This window comes from Ochotona princeps, chromosome 5 (genome assembly GCF_030435755.1).
Source record: "Ochotona princeps isolate mOchPri1 chromosome 5, mOchPri1.hap1, whole genome shotgun sequence".
NCBI classification, from domain to species: Eukaryota; Metazoa; Chordata; class Mammalia; order Lagomorpha; family Ochotonidae; genus Ochotona; species Ochotona princeps.
In genome coordinates this window covers 43,959,668-43,981,361 of record NC_080836.1, presented here as the reverse complement: position 1 = coordinate 43,981,361, position 21,694 = coordinate 43,959,668, and the positions used below count along the sequence as shown (strand labels likewise).

The window sequence follows — 21,694 nt, the reverse complement described above, 5'->3', positions numbered from 1 at the left end:
CCTTTGAAATTAAAATAAATATTTTTAAAACAGGTAACATCTTATGAGATGTACACTTTAAGCATCAAAATAATTTTAAATTCCATTTTTACAACTGTATAATCATCACTACTCTGACATAGAAGACTTCACGATCCTTGATTCTCTGGACTATGTGCACTCCATTGACTTCTTCACTTTTTCACCTTTGCCCTCAGATCCACTCTATTTTTTAATGAGAGGCAGAGTTACAGAAAGAAAGTGGCATCTTTTAGGTGTCGATACACTCCCCAAATGGCTGCAATGACTGCTGCTAAATCAGGAGCTTCACCTTGGTCTCCCACGTAGGTAGCTTAGGCACAAACACGTGGATCATCTTCCACTACATTTCCTAGGATATTAGCCAGTGCTGTATTGGCAGTGGAGCAGTGGAGAATTGAAGCAGCACTCATCACTGATGACAGCTTTAGACACTGTGCCACAATGTCAATCCCGGGTTTGTATTTTTAAAAGGAATTTTATTTACATTTAACTATACAGTTTGAAATATTTGGTGACTAGTGATTTTTATTTAGTACAGTGCTTTTGAGATCTAAACCTAGTTTCATATACACCCTAGTTCATTTTCTTCTTGTATAGCATTCAATCTTGTTGGCAAGCAAAATATCCTCTTATAAATTCACCTACTGCTAGATATTTGAACCATTTCTAATTTAGGCTTATAATGAATAAAGCTTATATAAATGTTAACACACAGTCTTTGTATAGGTGTATTCTGGATCATGTAATAATAATAATAATAATAATAATAATAATAATATGAATAGTTAAACGTGTTTCTTCGGCAAACAAATTATAGTTTTATAAGAAACTTTTTAAAAGATTCAATTATTTGTGTTGCAAAATCAGATATATAGAGAGAGGAAGAGAGACAAAGAAGATCTTCCATCTGATGACTCACTCTCCAATTGACTGCAATGAACAGAACTCCACTAATCTGAAGCCAGGAGCCAGGAGCTCTTCCAGGTCTCCCATACAGGTACAAGGTCCCAAGGCTTTGACCCATTCTCAACTGATTTCCCAGGCCACAAGCAGGGAGCTGGCTGGGAAGCTGGGCTGGTGGGATTAGAACCGATGCCCATATGGGATCCTAGCACGATCAAGGTAAGAGCTTCAGCCAGTAGGCCACCAGGCTGGGCCCATAAGAACCTTTTTTTTTTTTATTGCTACCAGAAATGTGTGGTAATTCCAGATGTTCCCTGCAATCATCCACACTTAATACTGCCAAATATACCTTCAAAAGAATCCAGGTATTCCATTTAAGGTGAAATAGCAACATTTTGTGTTTCTGATGTGTATTTGTTTAACTGATAACAAATAATACTGACCATATTTTAAAGTATTTTTTAATCACCATGTTTGCATTTTCATATTTTTCAGCTTAACTGAGGTATAATTTTTGAACTAGAAATTCATATACTTAACTTGTACAACTTGATTTTTTAAATTGATCTATTCATGCTAGAGGCAGATCAAAAAAGAAAGGAGGAGAGACAATGAAATGAAATAATGAAGGAAAAAGAGAGGAAGGGAGAAAGAGAGAGATCTTCCACCACCTGATTCACTTGTAAAATAGCTCTAAATCTACACCCAGAAAACATCAAACTATTAAAGGAAAATGTAGGAAATACTCTCCAAGAAATAGGAATGAGGAAAGTCTTCATAGAAAGATGCCAGAAGCAGAAGCAGTCAAAGATAAAATAAACAAATGGGACGACATCAAACTAAAAAGCTTCTGTACAGCAAAGGACATTATTAACAAACTAAAGAAGTAAGCAACAGAATAGGAGAACATTTTTGCGTGGGAGACACGGAAGAGGTTCCAGGTTCCCGGCTTCGGATCGGCGCACATCGGCCCGTTGCGGCTCACTTGGGGAGTGAATCATCGGACGGAAGATCTTCCTCTCTATCTCTCCTCCTCTGTGTATATCTGGCTGTAATAAAATCAATAAATCTTTAAAAAAAAAACAACCCAGTAGCTTCCTGACAGACTCAGATAACTCAGTCCTCACAGGAACTTGTGCTAAGCCCTCTGAAGCTGTTTGTTACCTATCTTTCTGGGAAACTCTTTTTAGTTCTCCAGAACCATTTCCCCTAACAGACTCCAGTGAACTTTTTGTTTTTCACTCCAAACACAAGAGTCAGAACTTGTCATTACCAATAATCTGGGAGTAATAATAAGCAAATCTTATTTTACATTCCTTACATGAAATACTTACTCCTATGTGTTTCAATGCATGTTTGAACATCATTGTTTTCTGTATTTTGTCAAATTATACATTCACTGAAAGTAAGAAGTTAAACTCCAATCTATTCAGTGCACTGTGAACAAATGAGAAAATTCAAATTATAGTTTCCAAATTACCCAATTTAGGGGGAAAAAAGCTGAGTCCTGTTGTGCGGATTTGCTTAGATACTAAATATAGATGTCTATTGTAAGATAAAATCTATCTATACTTAGAGACACTTTAGCCATCAACTTTTTTAAGCAACTAAAGTGAATTACTTCCAGAAAAGAAGCAAAATTATGTAAAATAAGTATAAAAATATGCATTCACAAGTTGAACAGCCCAAACAAATTACACATAATGAATACTGCAAATTAATTAACAGGTAATTATAAGAATGAATAAGTCAATAATTTCCAGCTCCAATAATATGAAAAGTAGTCTAAACACAATTGTAGCCTTCAAAAGGCCTGTTTAATTATTTGTTCATTTTTCACATCTGTGCTAATTATTTGTTAAAGTAGAAAATCTCTTCTAAAACAGCCTTACTAGTATATTCTATCAAATCTCCACCTAGAATATCTAAATAATTTAATTGCATTTTTAAATTTCAAATACAAAATTACATAAAGAGAAACAGAGAGAGATTTCCCATTCACTGGGTCGCTCCCCAGTTGTATGTAACTTCCTGAGCTAAGCTGATCTGAAGCCAGGAGCTTCTTTCAGGTCTCCCACATGGGTGTAGGGGCCCCAAGAATTGTATCATCCTCTGCTTCTTTGTTAGTTCTTAAGCAAAGATCTGGATCAGAAGTGAAGCATTTGGGACTAAAAGTGATGCCTATATGGGATCCCAGCGCTGCACATAGAAGATTAAACTATTGAACCACAACACCAATCCCTATCATTTTTGTTTTAGCAAAATGTTTCTCAGTGTATTAGTGTATTTTCTTAAATCATCAGTTTTCTTAAATAATCAGTTTATTTTCTTAATTATAGATTAATGTTTTATTATAGGTTAATGTATTTATGTATTTATAGGTTAATTGTTTATAGGTTAATATATTAATAATATGCATACATACAGATTTTTAAAAAAGATTTATTTATTTATATTAGAAAGTCTGATATACAGAGAGGAGGAGAGACAGAAAAGATCTTCCATCTGCTGATTCACTCCCCCAGTGGCCTCAATTATGGGAGCTGAGCTGATCTGAAGCCAAGAATCAGGAGCTTCTTCTGGTCTCCCATGCGGATGCAGGATTCCAAGGCTTTGGGCTGTCCATGATTGCTTTCCCAGGACACAAATAGGGAGCAGGATAGGAAGCGGGGCCACCAGGATTAGAACCAGGAATCTGATCACATATAAGGTGAGGACTTTAGCCACTAAGTTACTGTGCTGGGCTCATAAGCACAGATATTTTTTATATAAGAAGAGCTGATACATCTTAGGATAAGTTCTGCCAACAGCTTATTCTACACAAAGACTATACTCATATGTAAACTTCATGTATCAGGGCTGACATTGTGGGGCACTGGGTGAATACTTTTAACACTGGTATCCCACATGAAAACCAGCTTGAGTCATTGCACTTGCTTCCTATCTTGCTCCGTACTAATTCTCCCAAGAAAGCAACAGGAGAGAGAGCCAAATACATGAGCTTCTATCACACAGGTAGAAGAGCCAAATGGAATTCGTGATTCCTAGCTGTGGTTTGTCCCAACCCTGGCTATTTGTAGTTTGCTCCAGCCCTGGTTGTTCTGGCCATTTGCAATAGGAATAAAGGATAAAGAATCTTTCTTCTCCACCCCCCATCCAGTCCCTCTCTGTATCGTTGTGTGTTCCCCATCTCTGTAACTCGGCTTTACAAATGAATACATACATCTTTACTAAAAAATATACAATCAATAATATGAAACACTGACCATCTGGAGAAAAATTAACATTATGAATATAGCCATTAAGTGTTTTATGAGTTGAACAAAATACATTTGCATAAAACTAATGTATAGAGTACATTATCAGAATATTGAAAGAGTTTTCAGGTTATTTTTTTTCCTAACTGGAGATGCTTATGTTAAATTGTTAGAGGAAATGAGGGATCTTCTATCCTCTCATTCACTCCCCAAATGATTACAAGAGCCAGGAAATAGGCCAAACTGAAGCCAGGATCCTGAAACCCCATCCAGGTTTCCCATCTGGGCCATCGTTCACTGCTTCCTTGGTGCATTAGCAGGGAACTAGATCTTAAGTGGAGCAACCAGAACTGAAACCAAGTCCCATATGAGAATTCTGACACTTTGCAGGCAGAAGCTCATTCCACTGTGCATCATATCTAACCAGTTCTGCTTTTCTAATAAAAAAAAATTCTAAAAATATTTTCAATTAGCTAATTCTAAAATATTGTATGACAGCCATTACTTAATAAACACAATATGCCGGATGTTTTGCTTATTTTCTTGTGGATTTTTTTTAAGATTTTTTGGGGGAGTGGGGAGGGTCAGATATATAGAGATAAGGAGAGACAGAACTAAAAATCTTCCATCCACTGGTTCACTCCTTAAGTGGCCCCAACAGCTAGAGCAGATCCAGGAGCTTATTCTGGGTCTCCCACATGGGTGCAGGGCCTCAAGACCTTGGACTGTCCTACACTGCTTTTTCCCAGGCTACAAGCAGGAAGCTGGATGGGAACTGGGTCAGCTGGGATAAAATCCAGAACCCATATGGGATCTTGACGCATGCAAAGTGAAGGCATTAGCCACTAGACTACTGTGCTGGGTCCAATATGCTAAATTTTGTACTAAGCATTGCATTCTATTTCCTTTAACATAAAATTTGAGGTAGTTGCAAATTATTATGCTGATTTTAGTAACAAAGCTGTATTTAAAACTGTTTCCATTATATTCTGCTATAAAGAGCAATATCAGCTTAGATTCAGTTTTCTCTTACCTTTTCCATTACTTACTGTTTTACAAAAATGTTGTTATTTTGACAAATAACCTAAACAATTCTGGATCTCATATGATGTGAGATCTATATTTATGATACAAGTTGAAATCTGCATAACTGATAATTGTGAAGTTTCTTAAGTTAAAAGGTTTCTTAAGTTAAGAGTGACCCAGTTAATGGGCTAATACCTAGAGTCCCTATAGAAAACTGCATTAAAATAGCCATTAAAATGCTGCTTTGTGGTCATCAGATGATTTAACCAATTTTGCTAAGTTAAGAAGAATTCATATTGTTTGCGTCTGTTTATATTCCATGTCATTTTAAATTATAAATTAAATCATGTCATTTATTTAATATAAAAGATTTTTCACTCCCTGTAAATATGAGTGACAAATGTTTTGTGATGGTTACTGTTTTCTTAAAAATTCAAGCAACAAAATCTTATAATAACAATTTTTAATAACAATTAAAAATTCAAACACTAATGCAAAGGTGCTTTAAATTTCATGAAAATTAATCTTATGAATAAACTTATGCATGAATTTCAAGTTTTTTCTACTAAAATAAATGTATCTTTTAAATCAATTTTGTCATTAGGATTTTGTATACAAAACAGTGTGTGTATGAAATATGTTTTTAGATCTACATATTCAGAATAAACTAAGTTAATGTTAGTTAATAGCTAGGTAATTAAAATATATCTCAGTCTAGTCTGTGTCCTCATGGTCAAATAGATTGTATGAATGTTAATTTTTGCACTCTTTAGGAGGTCAATAATTCAACTTGTTTATGTTTGGATGCCCGAGGAAGTTTAGAATTACTACAGACATATGAAGTTTGATTTCAACTCAAACTCTGAAGCTAGGTTTTTCAAAGGACGATACTGATGAGATGAACAATTGTGCAGTCAGTAAGTAGCCATGATTGCCATCCTCTGGTTTTATTCTATTAATGGCATATCAATGTGTAATGTATGAACATGATTGCTGGGATAATTTAGAACTAGAATGCCTTCAATATTTTGCTCAGATTAGTCAATTACAATATGTAGCTTATAGAATGTTCAATGATCCTATATTGTGTTAGTATTCAAACTAATCTGAGAGTTAAGTTGGGGGAAATATGAATCTTAAAGAACATTGCTATATGCAGTACAGATAAATTACATCGGTGGAAACATAACCATTATGCATTTTATTAGTTACTCAAAGACCACTCTGAAAGTTGTATATAAAAACAGAACATTTGAGGGAGCAGGAAATTACTCTCGCTCTTGATGAAGGATCATGAAATTTACAGATTTCCAGATGCAAAAGCCTCTGAAGAGTATGATCATACTTATAAATAGGGACATTATACATAGTTGCTTCCTGTACACCAATAAATATGACATGACAGATAAATGCCATGTTTCAAATTGCATTGGAAAATGGACATTACTGTAGCACTGTTCATTCAGAGTTTGCAAGTTTTCTCAAATATTAACTATTTGACATGCTATACTTGCTGTTGTACTGTTATTACACTAAACCTAATCACATTGAAATTTGTACATGAGAACTTAACCATGAGCCACACAAGATGCAATTTGTTCAGTTTTTCATGGAATCCGTGAACTGATTTTTGTTCATTCAGTGAGTTTGACTGCTACTTTTTTTTTTAATTAATATTTAGCATTATGTGACAGTTTCATAGGCTTTGGGAATCCCCCTCCCCCTCCCCCTCCCCCCTGGTGGATTCCTCCACCTTGATGCAGCATTACAGTTCAAATTCAATCAAGATTCTTTCCTTGCAAACATATATTAAGCATGGAGTCCAGCTACTTATTGTCCGGATGGGTTGAACAGTTTCTTGGGGAGACCATTTCTGGTCCGAAGTCAGAGCTGGTATAATATCATCACAGTCAATTAAGAGTCCCAATATAACATCAACAGCAATTTGCAATATTATGGAATTGACATAGTTTTGAGTAACCAGTATGTTAAAAACAACAACAACAACAACAACAACAACAAAAAGAACAAAATAACAAAAAACAAGTCCTAACCACAACCTATGATTAGCTCGTTGACATCTCAATTTTAGTTTATATACAGGACCAGACCGGCTGCTATATACCTTGAAAAGGCTATAGGGTACCATTCAGCTGTCTCATGTCTATTTCATTTTAGTATTTAGCCATTTGTTGTGTTGAAGTATAATTTTGTTGATCTTGGCCGATTTTGGGATAATCTAGACTGGCTTGTAACTCTAACAAGATATTTGTCGACATTTAATGTGCAGAACATTTTTTTTGGGGGGGGGTGTGCAGGAAAATCCTCAACACCATGGTGAGGAGTGACTAATCTTTGTGTCCCACCCAGCAAGGCATGAGCCAATCCATGCCAGCTCTTTACTGCTACTTTTAAAAAGATTTATTCAGTTTTATTTGAAAGGCAGATTTACAGGGGGAAGGAGAGAAACAGAGAGAAGGTATTCCATAGTTTGTTCACTCCCTAAATAGCTGCAATGACCAGAACTGAGTTAATCTGAAGCTGAGTCAGGGGCCTCCTCCAATTGTCGCACATGGATTTAGGGCCCGCACTGACTTGGGTCATCCTCCACTGCCCTCCCAAACCACAAGCAGAGAGCTGAATTGGAAGTGGAGCAGCTGGGACATGAATTTACACCCATATGGGATGCCAGTGCCACAGGTAGAGGATTAGTTTGTCAAGCCATGGTCTTGGTCTCTGCTGCTTTTTAAACTATTTTCCACGTTCTATTTCCACATATTTCTGTTGCATGATCATATCAATATGCCTTTTTTAAAAAAAATAAAGATAGTACATGAAAGCTTAACTACAATTCACACAAAATATAGCTTCTCTGGAGTCTTTGACACATTTTGGGAGGATGGTGAGGTTGGATTTCGATTAAAAGCGAAATAGAAACAAAAGGGGTTGTGTAAATATTCGGTGATCCTGTAGCTGTCTAATGAAGAAGAGCGATAAATGTGGATATGTGGGGGGCACTTGCTTGAGTTTGCAGTTCTGTTATCTGTGTCTGCCAGTTGTAAGCAGCGAAATTGCTAAGAGTAATCACAGAGTCAGCACCAAGGATAGTTCCTCATGCGTTCAGCAACTGGGAGAGGGCGCCTCTGAAAAGCTTGACTGTAGTTAGGGATCTACTTGGAGGGCTTGGCTTGGCGGAAAAGGGCTGTGAATGGAGAAGTTGTGTGTGTGTGTGTGTGCGTGTGTGTTCCAAGAGAGATAACTGCAGATTCAGGAGACATAACTAAGAATCTGGGTGTTGTTACAGATTATTTTTAAAATAAGCTGATCAACTGAAAAAAATAATATTCCTAGGCAATGTCTTCCGTTTGACTCATTCTTATTACATTGATATGAAGAAGTGGGAATTGCTCAAATTTTTTGTTTTGATTTGGAATTTTTATTTTGGTATGGGATTTTGGGCATGCAAAATAAAAATCAGCACGCTTATTTCCTTGCTCATTGCGATCCACATGTTTCACCTACCTATATAAGTTAACCCTGCTTCATGATCCTTCTCAATTCTATATTCGTAATTGAATTTCAGATTTGTGAATGAGAAAATCTGAGCCCGACAGATTGACTCAACATCCAGGCAAAGCGGGTTAGTGGGCTGAAAGAACCCCTTGTAACTTTCATGCAAGATAATAGTCTCCGGATCTTTATCAGCAGCTGGAAAACGACGTTCGACCGTGTACTACTTCTGTCAGGTGAAGTGGTGGCAAATTCCATCTGCAGAGGGAGACGTGAGAGAGGCTATTAGGTTAGAAACGGAGATAACATAAATGGAGGGAAACGAGGCAAGGCGAACTGCGTCCTCAACACACTTTCCTGACAGGGCTTGTCACCTTGAGTTTCCTAAGACTCCAGAGGACAGCAGGGACAGAAGTGCACATTTGTGAGACTACTGCGTTAATCATCTCTGAGAAACAACAACCCAGAGGACTCTATTCTGCCCTACCTGCGCCCCCACCTCCCCGAACCTTCTCTTGTCCCACCAGAGAGAACCCTTTAGACACGGTGGAGGGGAGAGTGGAGTGATGTGAGCAGCGTGCTCGCACCCAAGTGGCACCAGAGGTCACAGGCAAGCTAGCAACTCTTAGCCCCACCCACCTTTTGTTCCTTCCCCTTGGCGCCCAGCTTCGCCCATTTCAAACTCTTTCCTGCTTTTCTATCAGTCACTCAGCCAGTCTTTGGCTTCTTTGGTCTTTCTCGCAACCTTTGGCAATTGGAGAACCAGTCGCTCCCACCATCTCAACTCCTTGAGGGTTCAAGCCTTGAAACTGGGCATGCTCAGCGGCGCTGGCCGCCTTCGGTGCCTTGGAGGCGCGGCTGGGCGCTGGGCAGGGCCGGCTCCACCAAGCCCGCCACTGGCCCTGGCGTCCACCCCGACCGAGCCCTGGGCTCTGAGCTGCAGTCCCGGCCAGCCAGGCACCTCGGACGGGCTCCTCTTCAGCCTTTACCCCTTGTCTAAGGGTCTGGCGTCCCCCACCCCTCACCCCAACTGTCCTTTCTTGCAGCTAAGGGTTCTGGAGCCACTGCGGCGTGAGGAGCTCAGGGCTACAGCCCCGTTCGTGGCTAGTAGCCCTGGAGATTACCTTCCCAGAGTGGCTGTTTGTCTCTGAGTTTGGGAGGTTTCTTGGCTGGCTTCCGCTAATGCACGCTTGAGTAATCCGAGCTTTGGCGGCGCCCAAGCTCTCAGTATAAAGGGTGTGTGTGTGTGTGTGTGTGTGTGTGTAGGGGGAGAGGGCGGAGATAAAAACGTCAACCTCCCCCCACCGCCTCTTTTTTTTTTCTTTCTCCCCTCCTGCAAATGCTGCACAAGTCTTCCATAACCACCCCCCCACACACAGTACCCTCCACCCCTCTCACACCCTCAGCCGAACCCAGGACGCTGGGAAGCAGCCAGGTTAAGCCCATTTGCACTAGGAAATTAGCGCTGTTTGGGGGAAGAGAAGCAGATCGATTGCCCTTGTGACTCCCCGCCCCCTTCCCACCCCACCCCCACGCTCCCTCCCTGCTCCCTCCCCCGCCACCTCCCCTCACCCCGCCTCCTGCCCGCTCCCCACCCCCAAGCCCTCTCACCCGCGCAGTCCGGCGAGGCCCCTCGGAAGGCGAGGGAATGGAGCGGACTGGGCTGGGGAGAGCGGGTGTTTAGCAGGGGTGCTATGGGAAGAGCCTTCTGGTTTCAAATGAGGATGCTCTGCCAACCAGAGCGGCTCGCTCGCTGGCCTGGGCTCTAGCAGAGGAGAGATCCCGGGAGAACTCCAGAGCTTCGCGGAAGCGCTCCTCGGAGCCCCGGCTCATCATGCCTGTTCGCAGGGGGCATGTGGCACCGCAAAACACGTTTTTGGGGACCATCATACGGAAATTTGAAGGGCAAAGTAAGTCAGTTTGTTTTCTCTCTCCCTCGCTTTCTGCTTTGACAGTGCACTTGGCGTCCGCCACTCGCGCGAGCTGGAGACCTACAACTCCAGGCTCTGTCAAGTTGAGTCTGTGAAACCCAGCCAGGAGCTTAGGATGGCAGCTGGAGGGTTCTCCCTCTGATATTAATTTTGATTTACATTTTAGATTGTGGTCTCCATTATAGATGGGAATTTGATCCTCCTCTTCCACCGCCCCATTATCTGCCTTGCTACTTAATGTCCTACTAGAAAAATTGTACTATCTTAAAGGGAAAGTGTTGGTATAACCTGGGTTTTTAATTATCGGACCATTTTACTGTAGACTTTTTAAAAAGTCAGGAGCAGAGCAGAGCAGACTCTTGGAACAGGAGACTGTGCATGGTAGTGGCGATGTAAATGTCTATGCAAACTGTTTTACCGTGGTTACATTGCAGGGTCCTGCTCTTTCAAGGATGCTTGCAGGGTACTAGTTTACAGAGGCTGAACTTGGTGTTGAATCAATACAAATGGTATCCAAGCAGGAAAATTGGGGGAAAATTCGTATTTCTTCTATGCTGGCTCCTAATGTAAACAGCTGGTTATTCAAAAGACTATTTCTGTGCTTTCAATACAACCTTAGATTTTCCCTCTAGAAATTTACACATTGAAATCCATTAAACAAATCCCACCAAGAACAAATGCAAAGCAATTCAATGCTATCACAAGGACTAACTATAGGGAATATGATACTGTTATATAAATATATTAATTTAAAACCCACACTTTATAGTATACCGTCTAGCTTTCCCTGAGTATGCTAACACGTATCTATGTTGGATATTTTACAGTGGTTTCAGCTTTACGTTTTGTGGAATGAGGAAAGATCTGGTACCATGTAAAAAAATAAAGTTGCCCATACTGTTCTACATTGTGTCTGGAAACAGTCAATATAGACTTTGGTGAAAAGTAATTAACCTTTTGTATTAGAATCCCGGCATACTACACAGAAATTCAGGGTTCTCCAAAAGTAAAAGTGAAGAAGTGTTACATGATGCTGATGGTGTAGATAATTTTATCTTTTGGAAAAAACATTTGATGAAATGATGACCCTTTGAATAACTGAACTGCTAAAAATTGCTTTCCTTGCCAATGCTAATTGACTGTATTTAGCATGCTATATAGTTTGCTTTGAGTGATATAGAAAAGCCAAATCCAAGAATAATAATTCGTGGGAAGTATTTAAGTCTTAAGTGAGGTTTAAGTGAGAAATTTGATGTTTCACTGCTTCATCTTTGAAAATATTTACCTTGTATTAAATGGCATTCTGTAAATGTCAATGGGCCACCTGCCTGCCTGAGTATCTATTGGGACCCCTGAGAGTTGTAGGACTAGACAAGTAGATTTTGGAGAAATTCTTTGCTTACAATTTGAAAATTGGTTCCTTAATAATTTGTGTTAAAATTACTCAGACCTGTTAATTTTCTTTTTAAAATGTGTAGGTTTTTTTGTGTTTTCTCTTTTCTTGGAAAGACCATGCACATTAGCAATTTGGGGGAAGCACCTGCATTTTAGATCTTATGTTATGCAACAAATTTATTTACTGTTAATGAGAACCTTGTGGAACTTTTCTAATGCCTTATTATTTTCTCATTACCAGATAAAAAATTCATCATTGCAAATGCCAGAGTGCAAAACTGTGCCATCATCTACTGCAATGATGGGTTCTGCGAGATGACTGGTTTCTCCAGGCCAGATGTCATGCAGAAGCCGTGCACCTGCGACTTTCTCCATGGGCCCGAGACCAAGAGGCATGATATTGCCCAAATTGCCCAGGCATTGTTGGGGTCAGAAGAGAGGAAAGTGGAGGTCACTTACTATCACAAAAATGGTAAAGTTTATCTATTTACGATTCCTTGTGTTTTACTCCATTGAGAAAATTTGTGCTTGTTGAAATTTTCTATGCAATGAAGTTCCAGTCTGTTATAAATGTACTTTTTGGTTATGGTATCACAAGATCCAAGAATCATGATAATTCAGTAATAAACTTATAGAAATTTTATTTCAGGAAGATTACTCTGAATTCTTCAAAAGTGCAGTAAGTTAATATCACCAAGGACTAACTGTCACAAATTTTTCTCACACAATCCCCTTTATGAGTAGTAATGCAAAGATCATTAGTATGCATTTGTTACTATTGATATGCATTTATCAGAGAAATGACATTTCATCTGTTTGAACATAAGAGTTTTTCACAAATTAAAGTCTTGTAGAAAACTATATGGCTGGTTTTATATGATGAGAGAATTTCTTGCTCTTCTTATTCTGTTTTATAGGCAATACTCCTTGTTTCTTTTGGTCCTTTTGATACACAATTGCAGATGATGTAGGGAAATATTAAAAATTAGTTCATTAAAGTTATGTATCTTTAAATCATCAAGGATGTTCATGTATTCAAGAACTATCCCCAAATAGGAAATGTATAAATGAGATTGTGATACTATGAGGTTATTATTATTATTCATTTTTACAGCTGCAGCAATACTGACACCTCAAACTTAAGGTCATATCTCAACTTCAAGGGCACACTTTCTTTTTTAGGCTTTCTACAGAAGCACAAATGCTAGCCCTACAATAATTCTACAAGAAATACATAATTAGTTGACACCCACGCACTAAACAAATTGTCTACTAATTCATTTTTATGAATCTTCAAATGTAGGCATTTTAACAATATATGTTCTGAAATGTGCATAATTAATTATATTTAACAACTTAGAATTTAAAGGTGATATTATTTTACAGTATGTTCATTTTACTTATTTTTTCAATATCACACCATCATGTGTTTCTTTTTAATCCATTGACAGAAATTAGTGAGACAGATGGGTAGCTCTTCAGATTTTTAGAAAACTCTTAGGTTTCTTATAAATGTGAGAAGTGGTATAGCCTGTATCATAAAATGACTCACCATTTGGTAAACTACAGAGTTAAAAAATAGCAGAGAAAAGGTGACTCTTTCTCTTATTTTCTTACAAGTAAATGTTTCGTGACACAAAATGTGCAATTCTTAATTACTAGGTTTTTCTTCACTTGAGTGGAGATATACAGCAAAGAATTAAAAGCAACACAAACTTTAATAAATTTTTATTAATCTGGAAGGAAAACAATTATTATACAACATAGGATATTTGTTAAGTTCTTCCAATTTTCACTAATTTTTAGTCATTACAGATAGTATGTATGCCACAAATGGCACACTTTTTTCTGTCTTTATATATTTATTGGATTTTGGGGCAAATCAAATGCAGCTCATAACTTCTGTATACAAATCATCTGGACTTTGAATGTTTGATACTTTTTCCTATCTAAATATTTATCATAATGTTGATATAATCTGCATTATGGTTCTTAAAATAATGTAGGTTCATTATGTTTCCTAGGCTACTTCAAAATTATTTATCAACTTCCAGAATTAAGTATAAAAGTAATACTACCTGCCTAAATATGTTTTATATATTTTTGAAGTGTTTTCAAATAGAAGCCTATTATAATGCAAGTAGAATGATTTGCAAAACTCGGTCAACATATGTAGCATGAGTGTGTGAAATCATTTCAAACTTTCTTAAAATAGCAATTTCATATGGAAGCATAAACCTGTTAATGCAATTTTCTGTAGCAAAGAGATTAGTTCATTGTGGCTAAAGTAAACCTATCTGAGTGATTTGCTTGGCTTTATCAATTAAATTCTTGTTTTCAGACCAGGAATCTTTACTTGGAAGTTTGAGTGTGTGTAGAAACACCAACACTGAATATTGTTTCTGTTGACTTCATGTTTAGATGTAACTACATCTTCAAGGACTGAGTAACTTTGGACTTAATGACCAACTACCTATTTAGTCTTCATTGACTTGAGAAACATGACACAATGAGACAATTTTCTAATGAAAATAATGAATTTGAGTGATCTGTTTACATTGTGAAGGTTGGGCCATATTCAATGGTTTTGTCTATAACTGTACTTTTGTTGATACTTCAGACATGGGAACTGCAAAATTAGTCAGTTTATGAAGTTCAAATGCTCTTGTATTCTTGCCTATTAGAAGCCTGACAGTCACTGTATAAAAGTAAGAAGGGAAAAATATCGGCAACACTTTCATTGGTTTGGTCTCAAAGTCATCGTAATTACTTATTCCTGAAGTCACTGAATTTTGAGCTTCTTGATTGCTTAATCATAGAAAGAAAATGTTTCCCTTACGTATACTATATTTAATTTTCACAAGAATAGTAAGAATGACATCATAAATGAAACGAGCAATTTCTCAAAAAGTTGAAGCATTGTCTTTCCATGGTTCTGTTTGCTCATAATAAAGTAGCAAAAGTATAAGTAAGACATTATTTTCTAAAGCATGTTTTTAAAAGTGTGTTTATAAACAGCTGAAACCTGTGAACTGTGCACTGAGTTCACACTGATGCTGTACGTGGCAAACTTCATCACTGTGCAGCAACATTGCCTACCATGCACTTTTGTATAATTATGCTAACTATAATTGAACTTGCTGTTTATCAGAATATCCATTTTTAAAACCCAGTTATTCTCAGTAGGAATATTTGACATCCTTTCCTTTGAGACTTCTATTTTACAGTTTAAGTCATTATTGCATAAATCATTTTTGGCAGCTGTGAAATATTGCTTTAGGTGATAAAGCTGTAAATCTTTTGACATAAAATTCTAATTATACAAAACCATGATTATACTAGGGCTTATATAAGAAAGGGTATGTATTTATTAGCAAAGAAAAAAAAACAAACATTCATTTTGAAAGCACCTTTATGCCAATAATGATTAAGAGAAATACTTTCTCTAACTAACTAACTAACTTATAGTTTGTAGATAATGGGAATAGAAAGAACACAGAAAAAAAATGATTTAGTTAATTATCTCTTAACTCAATTCTCATTTGGCTTGTGGTGTTGTGTGGTGTAGAACTGTCTTAAACTCTTTCATCTATACCTATTTTAATTTAAATTATCAAGCAACTTAAATATTTGAAAAATCAAATTAATTTTCTTCTGGGAGAATTAAAGGTCATTATGTAGTAGAAAAGCAGGGCTTAAAATGCAATTAAGTCTATAAGGAAGGTCGGCATATTTTTGTATATTTGTCATGGTGCTTTTTAGGTACAAAAATGACAATGCTAGCAAATCAGGAAGGCATGCTGTTACTTTTCTTAAACTGATGTTGTTCTTAAAGAACTGGTCACTGAGATGTGGATGAACACTCCTGTTCTGTAAAAGCAATCAGTATCAAGTTGCCGAAGTAATTATTTGATCCAACAAAAATTAAAAAAAAAATTTGGTGTGGTGATAATTTAGTATTTCTGAGATTTACAAGGTAAGACTTTCTAGAAGGTGCTGTGCTTTTGTGAGTGGAGGTGAAGATGTGTACTGAGTGCCAACTTTGGCTAAGATAATGCATTTGGCACTAGAAGAAGACAGCAAGGAAGAGACGCAAGGGAGGGGTCACCTGATGTGTGCTTTGAGCAAATCTGTTGTATGGTGGCTGATGTTTGCTTCTGGCTTCTAAACCCCAGATATTTTGCTAAAATGATTTTAATAGAAAAATTAATATTTTGAACTAGGAGATAAAGAAACCTTTATGTATGTGGAGAGCCATAAAATTTAAAGTCATTCACCTCTCTACCCCTGTTCTCTGAATCTAAAAGAAATTTGCATGTCCTCTTACTATTTTCTTATCGTAACAGTTACTTACTAATGAAGTAGCACAGTTTAGTTACAATTTTGGCATCACAAATAAATATAATCAAAGCTTTATATAACTTCCAAGGCATGTAAAATATTCAGCTCTCCTAACTCTTGGATTGTGTAGAGATACAGATGGTAGATTAAAAAAAAAAAGAATAGAAATATATTTTATGTGTGTGAAAAGCAATAAGAAAGATTTCCATGGAGAACCTTGCAAGAATTTGTTTCAGTGTTCTTGTTAACTTTCTGCAATACATTTCTATGTTTCTTCACAATAGGATGCTGTAGCAACTGTAATGCTAACATTCATTTTCTTTCATATATCTAAGCTTTGTCACATTTCGTGGACTCTGGTATTACATGGAATTCAAGTTTCAGCAGTTGTGGTTGGTAATAACACTTTCAAGAAACAGTCCTCCCCAAATATAATTCAAAAGTTTATTTCATTCTGTCTCAAGTTAAATCACAATGTCCTATAAACTGTGGATGAGCTCTGCTCATCAGTTCTTTCTTAACACTCACCAACACCCTAGCTCTCAGATTCTCTGGGGCTGAAAACAAGCCATGTTGCCTGCCAGCTTGAGAGAAAACTGCTCAGTTATTTTTATACCTAACTGGTTTGAGAATAGGGTCAGTTTAGGGCTGACAGCAAGGAGAGGTTTAGTGGAAAGAATTGGCATGTACTGGTTTCCAAAGGTTTTTGTCTGGTTGAATTTTTTTGTTGTTGTTATTGTTGTTGTTAGCTATAAATAGTTACTGAATCAATTGCTGGCAGCTAACCTGCCAGGAGAGTCCTGGGATAGTTCAGCCACAGGGCAGGAGCAGTTGGCACATGTTTTGAGGCAGCATCATTTAACTGTTCATGTGAACTGGAAACCTTGGGAGCACATCCTGCATTGTGCTCTTCTTTTGGTCGCCAAATCCTCTAAGTCCTTACATGTGAAATATTGGCGAATGCTACTCCCACTCATCCATTCATTGCCAGCTGCTCTGATTAAGCCCTGCTGTATTCTTCTTTTGAAGTAATGAAGTCTCCAATTTCCCTCTTCTTTAATCCATTCCTCACAATGCAATCAGGGGGCTATTTCTGAAATGTGAATCACTTAACAGTAACTTTTTAGAGCCAAGAATCACTGTAATGAAATTCATATATTAAATAATAAGTACGACAAACTCATAAAATATGAACTCTCATTGTTCTCATTTTATGAGAGCAACACCAACTCTCGGAGATTCCTATGTGATGGATACTGAGGTCATAACACGTATGAGTGTGACATTTAGTGTGACTCAACGCCCTATATAAGACCTAGCTTAACTTGTTCAGGCTTTCAGGATTAAATGCCAAACCTTAGCTATAAAATGCTTAGTAACTTTCAGAATCAAATCCGCTTGGGTTTCTAAGTAGGGTAGGTCAAGAGAAACCAGCTTGAATTTTCAACTCTGACAATAGCTACGGGAACTGAACCAAATTTACTTTCTTGGTGCGTTAATTTCCCTTAATGATATCTATTTATAGAAGAAAACCGTCTCGTTTGCCTGATTCAATATGTTGCATACAATAAAGGATGTAACATTGTTTCTGGCTTGGTTTTGTACTCATAATGTGCTCAGTACATATCAATTACTTCAAATACTGTCAATTTCATTGCTCTTACAAATTGTACGCTCCCATCATAATTGAGTACTAAAAAATTGACACACTCTTATGCACCCAAGGCTTTGCTCACCCTTCAGGGTATCCTTTGTCTATAGTAAGTAAATCATAATCTTTGAATGGATTGCCTTTCTCCTAGTTTCTCACTGTCAGGAAGCCATCATCTTCCCAAAGATAGGGAAAAAAAAATTTCTGTGAATTTTTTGCTGATGCCCTCACAGTTACCTCCTTTGTGCTCCTGTAACACTTAGTTCTCAATTCTCCAAAAGTGTCTTTTACTGAGTCGTTGTTATGGGTTTTTTTTTTAATTACTGCAGAGAAAATATCAAATCATTAATTTATGTGTTCCAAATGTGTGGGATGACTAGCTTTTTCAAGTAAATGTTCAGCCAGTAATCATTTAAAGAATGGAAAAAGCATTAGATGATACAACAGGTTTGTGGAAGCAAGAAGTAAATAAATTTGGGAAAAGGGATTTATATGGAACGTATATTTTGATTTCTCTTGTTTTATTAAAAACACTTCCAAAGTATTCTTAAGAACAATTTTAACTTTTTATTAAGAACTATATTTTGTTAATAACTTAAGAAGTTAGCTTATCATTATTACCTGTAACTACCCAAGCTGCCAGAAAATATTTAACAAAGAATGTGAGACAGAAGTTATTAATCAGAACTCTATGTTTGGTATATGCTTGCAATGGGGGAATCTCAACTGAACTTGAACTGTGGTTATGCAACAAGGTGGAGGAATCCACCATGGTGGGAGGGTTTGGGGAGGGGTGGGGAGAATCCAAGTACCTATGAAACTGTGTCACATAATACAATGTACTTAGTGAATTAAAAATAATAAATAAAAAAAGAAATTATTAGCCAGTTAATTGTGTGTCACTCACCACTACTAGCCAATGTCTTCAGTAATTCCTCGTAGCCAAACCTAATTGTCTCCTGTTCTTTCCTATCTTGATTTCATTACTACACTTTTTACATCTATTCTGATTGTTAGATAAGTCACATAATATTGACATTTTATATCTAGTACCATACCTTATTCCTCAAAATGTTTTTGAAAATTCTTAGCAAGTATTGATTTTGGGGCTAAGAAATGCTAGCAATGTAAAATCTAATATGAAGTTCATTAATAAATTATTGTCAATAAAAATCAAAGAAAAGTTTTCTCTCTATTGTGCTGCCTGCATTTAACAATACTGAGTTATCAAGAAGCCTTAGCATTGAGCAAAACTCCCCATAATAAGGAAATGTGTTAGGAAACTGAACAATTGTGCTCGCTTCGGCAGCACATATACTAAAATTGGAAACTGAACAATTAAGAGCATCAGATTTCAACTTGTCACAGGCAGATTATGAGAAAACAGAGCACTGACTTCGTGGTTGTGATTCAATATGTCACAGTATCCTCCTATGCTTCTATTTTAATTAAATTTTTAACTTATTTACTTAAGCAACTTAGTCTTTGACAGTAACACTTGTGACTGAGGTAGCCCCCTGTGTCATTTCTCTCATTCAAATAAATCTGCTTGCATACAAAAGTATCATTTTTGTGGTTCTCATACTGTATTTTAACCCCAAAATTGATACAGATGCTGTTGATGGTGCTCCATGCCCAGAAAGAAGAAGGTGAAGTGAGAGAGGAATTGATTAATGTCCACACTTACTTGTCTTAGTTTCTAACATGATCACACATAAGCCTATTCTGGACAAAGTGTGCGAAGCTTCCTGGGACACTCTGATTTTGTTCGCCTGTGTTTTTTTTTTCCAAAATGATCAATAAGAAGACATTGATAGAAGAGGTACACTCACTGCCATGGGTTATGTTGTTCCTTTTTCTTCATTTTTTTCTGTTATTTCCTTCCCATTATTAAGAAAGTTTTATTGATTTTGTTTTGTGTGTTTCAATCGGACATTCATTCATGCATGTTGCTGAAATAACTAGCTTTTACAACCATCTCAAAGCTTCAATGAACTTAGAATTTCTGTTGCATCTCAGCTCACTAACCTCATTGCTCAGAGCACCGTTTTAATTTTGTACTTAGTGAAATCTGTATTATTGATGAAAGATGACCATAAAGACAACACTAAAAGCATACAATCAGTGATAGCTTTATAACCAATTTCTCAAAGTACATATAAAAAACAAAATTTAGGGCAAATAAAAAGGTATTGCTATATAAAAATAAGCTACTTGTGTATTAAAACACAAATATTGTTATAGACTTATAGAGTATTGTATATTGTCTGAATCTTAAAAGAAACTAGATTCCTATTTTATCTCTTAGCTAAAACAGTGTAGATCTCTTCTGACTTTGCTAAGAAATCCTATTTGCATTATTAGCAAAATGCATTTGATTTTTAGCTGCACATTAGTCAGCTGTTTATTTTGGTGATGGCTAAACTTTCCACTTTTTTATCCCCGTGGTCACCGTCCATGGTCCATAACCCTCTACCCTGTATATATCCTCTCCCAAAGGACTAAGGTTAATTGAGTTCCAATTATGTGACTGACTCCTCATATAAATTGCCTTATCTTATTTTCATGACAACTTTCAGAGTAGATTTTGCCTCATCTTCTGGAATAGTTAATTTGTGGTTCAGGAAAGTTAAGTAAAAATATTGATCAGAGAGAGAGATAGAGATGAGACTTAAAATCCGGGTTTGTCTTTGCAGCCAAAGTCGTTGCCTGCAGATGGTTCACTTTTGAAACTTCACCCTACTCATCCAATAGGTCCTAACTGTAGTTCATAGCCTTCAATTCTACTGATTCTCCAAAGTATAGATTTAATTAAATTAGGTCTCATCAGAAGATGAATGAAGTAAAGTTTCACTGATACTTTTCATTTTAAATAGAGCTTTATCAATAAAAACCTATAACTGGCAAAATATTAGATTATAATAAATTGAGAATAAATACTAAATATGTGTATTTTTGGCGTAATAATTAATCCTATTCTCTTTCACGTGTAAAACTATCTCCATTTTGGCTATAAATTATATTATCAGCTTAGATTTGGCTGGCATTTCTGGTTAAGGCTCTCTTGGCTGCTATCGTTCTAATCCTTCTCTAGGAAGAAAGGAATGAAGAAAACCCACATGATAATGTCGTTCATCATCAGAACGTCCTTTCTCTTCTCTCCATCCACAAACAAAATTCTAATTTACTGTCATGATTATACGGTTGACAAAATCAACACGTAATATTTAAAAAGAAAATAAAAAATTTGCTCATATGAAGAATCACTCATTTATTTTAAATGCCTCTAGTTTTCTTCTTAGGCTGAAAGTCAGTCTCCGTTCCTCCTTCATAGCCTCTACTTCGTATCCCGCCCAAATCCCAGAGGCTGTCGTCTTCAACACTCCTCCCGTTTCCTCACTAGTCTCCTTCCATGGATAACATTCATGTCTTCTGCACCCTTCATCAACAAGTCTCCAATTTTAAGTAAACTTCTGTACAGCTTCAATTCCATCATTATCATAAAAACAAACAAAAATAAACTTGTACAAATCGACAGAAAGCTTTTTTATGTTTCCCAGCATATTTTTGCTTGTTTATTAGAACATTTAAGAAATTTTGTATAGTAATTTGTTTCTATGGATGTCTTTTCTACTCAATATTGAGTATTCTGAAGGAAC

The 21,694-nt window shown here is 36.8% G+C and overlaps 1 protein-coding gene across 1 annotated transcript; it reads left to right on the top strand.

The window, feature by feature from the left end:
- The first annotated feature begins 10,373 nt into the window (after positions 1 to 10,373).
- On the top strand, positions 10,374 to 17,696 carry LOC131480315 (potassium voltage-gated channel subfamily H member 7-like). The gene is made up of 3 exons (XM_058664237.1): positions 10,374 to 10,627; positions 12,285 to 12,515; positions 17,605 to 17,696. Exons 1-3 carry the CDS (start codon positions 10,552 to 10,554, stop codon positions 17,694 to 17,696), a joined length of 399 nt encoding a protein of 132 aa, XP_058520220.1. The 5' UTR covers positions 10,374 to 10,551.
- Positions 17,697 to 21,694: the final 3,998 nt, after the last annotated feature.

What these genes read in the sequence shown, in the direction of transcription:
- LOC131480315 (XM_058664237.1), top strand. Translation starts at nt 10,552, where the DNA reads ATGCCTGTTCGCAGGGGGCATGTGGCACCGCAAAACACGTTTTTGGGG. An exon ending in ACGGAAATTTGAAGGGCAAA is followed by an intron (nt 10,628 to 12,284) that starts GTAAGTCAGTTT and finishes TCTCATTACCAG; the next exon opens with ATAAAAAATTCATCATTGCA. An exon ending in CACTTACTATCACAAAAATG is followed by an intron (nt 12,516 to 17,604) that starts GTAAAGTTTATC and finishes ATTTTATGAGAG; the next exon opens with CAACACCAACTCTCGGAGAT.